This window comes from Rutidosis leptorrhynchoides, chromosome 3, assembly GCF_046630445.1.
Source record: "Rutidosis leptorrhynchoides isolate AG116_Rl617_1_P2 chromosome 3, CSIRO_AGI_Rlap_v1, whole genome shotgun sequence".
NCBI lineage: Eukaryota > Viridiplantae > Streptophyta > Magnoliopsida > Asterales > Asteraceae > Rutidosis > Rutidosis leptorrhynchoides.
This window is the reverse complement of record NC_092335.1, coordinates 676756293-676759369: the sequence shown is the minus strand read 5'-3', so window position 1 is coordinate 676759369 and position 3077 is coordinate 676756293. Positions and strand designations below refer to the sequence as shown.

Genomic DNA, 3077 nt, shown 5'->3' with positions numbered 1-3077 from the left:
AGCAATAAAATACATTGAAAAACGAACCCCCGGCGCGAACAAGGGTTCGTAAACTAGTTTAAACTAAATACATATATTAAATGAAAATTACTATACTAGTGACGATTATATATGTCGTATTATAGATTAAGAACCTTTTATAGTCTATATAAAAATGTATAAAATAAATTATATCAAAAAGAAATTTATTTGAACTCATCAAATATTAGCTGGAAAACCTAGCAATTAAAGCTAGATTTATTGTCACGAAATGTTAAAAACAGTTTTACGCCCTATTTATTTATCATATTCAATGTATGCGTATAACATATACATTCTTCGCCCATAACAAATGACACTTGCCAAAACTAGAATGGAGACACTATATATGTTCTCACTTCTTTTTTCTTGTTTTATTATATTTTCATCTGCTATCGATGATGACCAACCATCAGTGTATGAAGTCCTACAAAGCTACAACCTTCCGGTTGGTATTCTTCCAAAGGGGGCCGTTGATTATAACCTAGACCGTACTAGTGGTCATTTCTCGGTTAATTTTAACGGTGTTTGTCATGTTAATGTCGAAGGATATAAGCTCAAATATTTTCCCACAATCAGTGGTGTGGTTTCAAATAACACTCTTGCTGGATTAAATGGTGTAGAAGTGAAAGTATCCATGTTTTGGATAAAAATCGTGAGTGTCACTAGAAACGGGGATGCTCTTAATTTAAGGATTGGTAAATTTAAATCAAAATCGCTCCCTGTTAGTACTTTTTTATCGAGTCCTGAATGTAATAACTAATCGGTCCATATTCAAGTATTTAATCGATCATATCTAGAAATTTTTATCTCGCTTGTTTTACCTTTTATTTGGCACTAATTAAATACCCTTTTAACTTATACATTCAAATTTTTATTATTTGACAATACACACTTCTTCTATTGTAATATATAATATAGTAATTATATAATATTATATCTATATAATATATTTTATTTTATGTTACACTATATCAGAAGCGAAAGTAAGCAATGATTTATGAGGTCAACTCACATTATTATTAATTTTTTTTTTAACGACGAATTTGCATCAGCGGATCATTTAATTCAACGATCATCATCATTTGCACTCATACACGCTAGAAGGAAACTCCTACCCGGGTTGCTTGGCAACTAATCGCGGGACCTGGGTTGCTTGACAACTAATCGCAGTAAATTGGAGAGAAAACTTTCCGCCCACAGGAATTGAACCCGGGTTGCTTGGCAACTAATCGCGAGCCCTTCCACTCTGAGGCTTGATACCGTTGAAGCAAACGTTCGTTGATAACTCACATTATTGAAATGTTTCTTGTCGTTCAATGAAGTGTAAGTATTATAGTGTAGGTAAAGTTTTTCTCTATTTTATTAAGTTTTAAGTGATTTTTTCTCTTTTACTTTAACATTACATCAGAGCGGTTCCAACGGTTGGACCTTGGGGGCCACCCAGCATCTCGCCCAAGTGTTGTTGGCAGCGAGCCGCCCAGATCCTCGCCCACCTTCAATCCTTTTTCAGTCATGTTCGAGGACGACAAAAATCACAAAAATGACCGTTAGAAAAAATAAAAATCTAACGGCTCTTTAACGGCTATTTTTTTTTCCTAACCTTATATATACATATCTATATTACATATTCCATTCACACAATACACATTCCATTCATACAAAACACAATCCATTCACACAACACCCATATTTCATATTCTTGAATACACATTCCATCTTACAATCCAAATATGAGTTCGAAAAAAAGTTCCAAAGGAAAATCCAAAAGAAATGAACAAGTTTAAGATCAAAGCGAGATCAAGTGAGATATGATGCAACAGTTAATCGAATCTATGCAACAAACTACCGGTTTTTCTCAATATGCAAATATCAAACCGTTCGCGAATATGTTTCCAAATGTCCACACACAACAAACACAACAACTTCCACAACAACTTCCATACTACCCGAACCAACAACAAATACAACAACTTTCATACTACCCAAACCGGAAACAAACACCTTATTATCCAACACTACCCGACGAATCCGATGAAGAACATATTCCCGAAACTCTACGGGCCTAACCCAAACCCATAGCTGATCCGAAAGGAAAGAAAGTGAATTGTCAGAAAGTTGCTAGGTCCGATTTGGAAACTAGAATTTTAGACGAGCGTTATGTGTTCGTTTCCGAACATCCGAATGAGGGAAACGAACAAACTTATAATTCATTTCGGGTGAAGTCCGAAGACAATATAATTCGCTAATTCCGGAGCAAATACGTGTAGATTAGATTAGTAGAAAATGGAGTAAAATTGCACGAGATGTTAAGATATTTATTTTAATTTATTCAAGGCTCGAGCAACGTTGGCAAAATGGTTGTGCGGGAGAAGATATTATGAACACGGCTCAAAAACAGTTCAAGCAACAAACCAAAAGGGTATTTAATTTTGAAGATGCGTGGCGAGTTCTAAAAGATTGCCTGATGTTTTTACAAGGTGAAGGTATCGCGGCTACAAACAAAAGAAAACAAGTCGACGATAGAACAATTAATTTGGCCGATAAAAGTTCCATCATGAACTCAAGCAAGAACTTGGACCCAAGGCAATTTGAAAATTTGTTTAAGGATTAAGACACAATTTGACTCCCTCCAAGTAGAGCTAAAACTCAAAGGGATTCGTACTCATCATGTGCCGCGAGTCGTATGTCATACGATGAAGTACGATTAAAGATAGCTCAATCCGCTGAAGCTTCACAAATAGCGGCGAATCGAGCCCTAAAAAAGCTATGTGAAGATAGCCACATGCGGACAATGATTAAAGATTTAAAGCTTCTTTTTAAACCGACGTTACGTAATTTACCTCCCAACGAATACGAAATGATGTTGAGTGCTCGGGCAAGGATAAAGAAAAGATATGGGAAAGAATTAGAAGCTTGACTAGGACGAGTAGTTCGATTGTTTAGTTTATAGTATTTTATTTTAATTTATGCCGCATTTTAATTACTGTCGTAATGTTTTAAATTTTAACTATTGTAATTTTTTAAATTTTAATGAACATTTAGTTTTATTTGAATAA

The 3077-nt window shown here is 34.8% G+C and overlaps 1 protein-coding gene across 1 annotated transcript; it reads left to right on the top strand.

Annotated features, from left to right (window-relative positions):
• The first annotated feature begins 331 nt into the window (after positions 1–331).
• Positions 332–781, top strand: LOC139902647 (uncharacterized protein At5g01610-like). Its single transcript, XM_071885254.1, has one exon. It carries the CDS (start codon positions 332–334, stop codon positions 779–781), a length of 450 nt encoding a protein of 149 aa, XP_071741355.1.
• Positions 782–3077: the final 2296 nt, after the last annotated feature.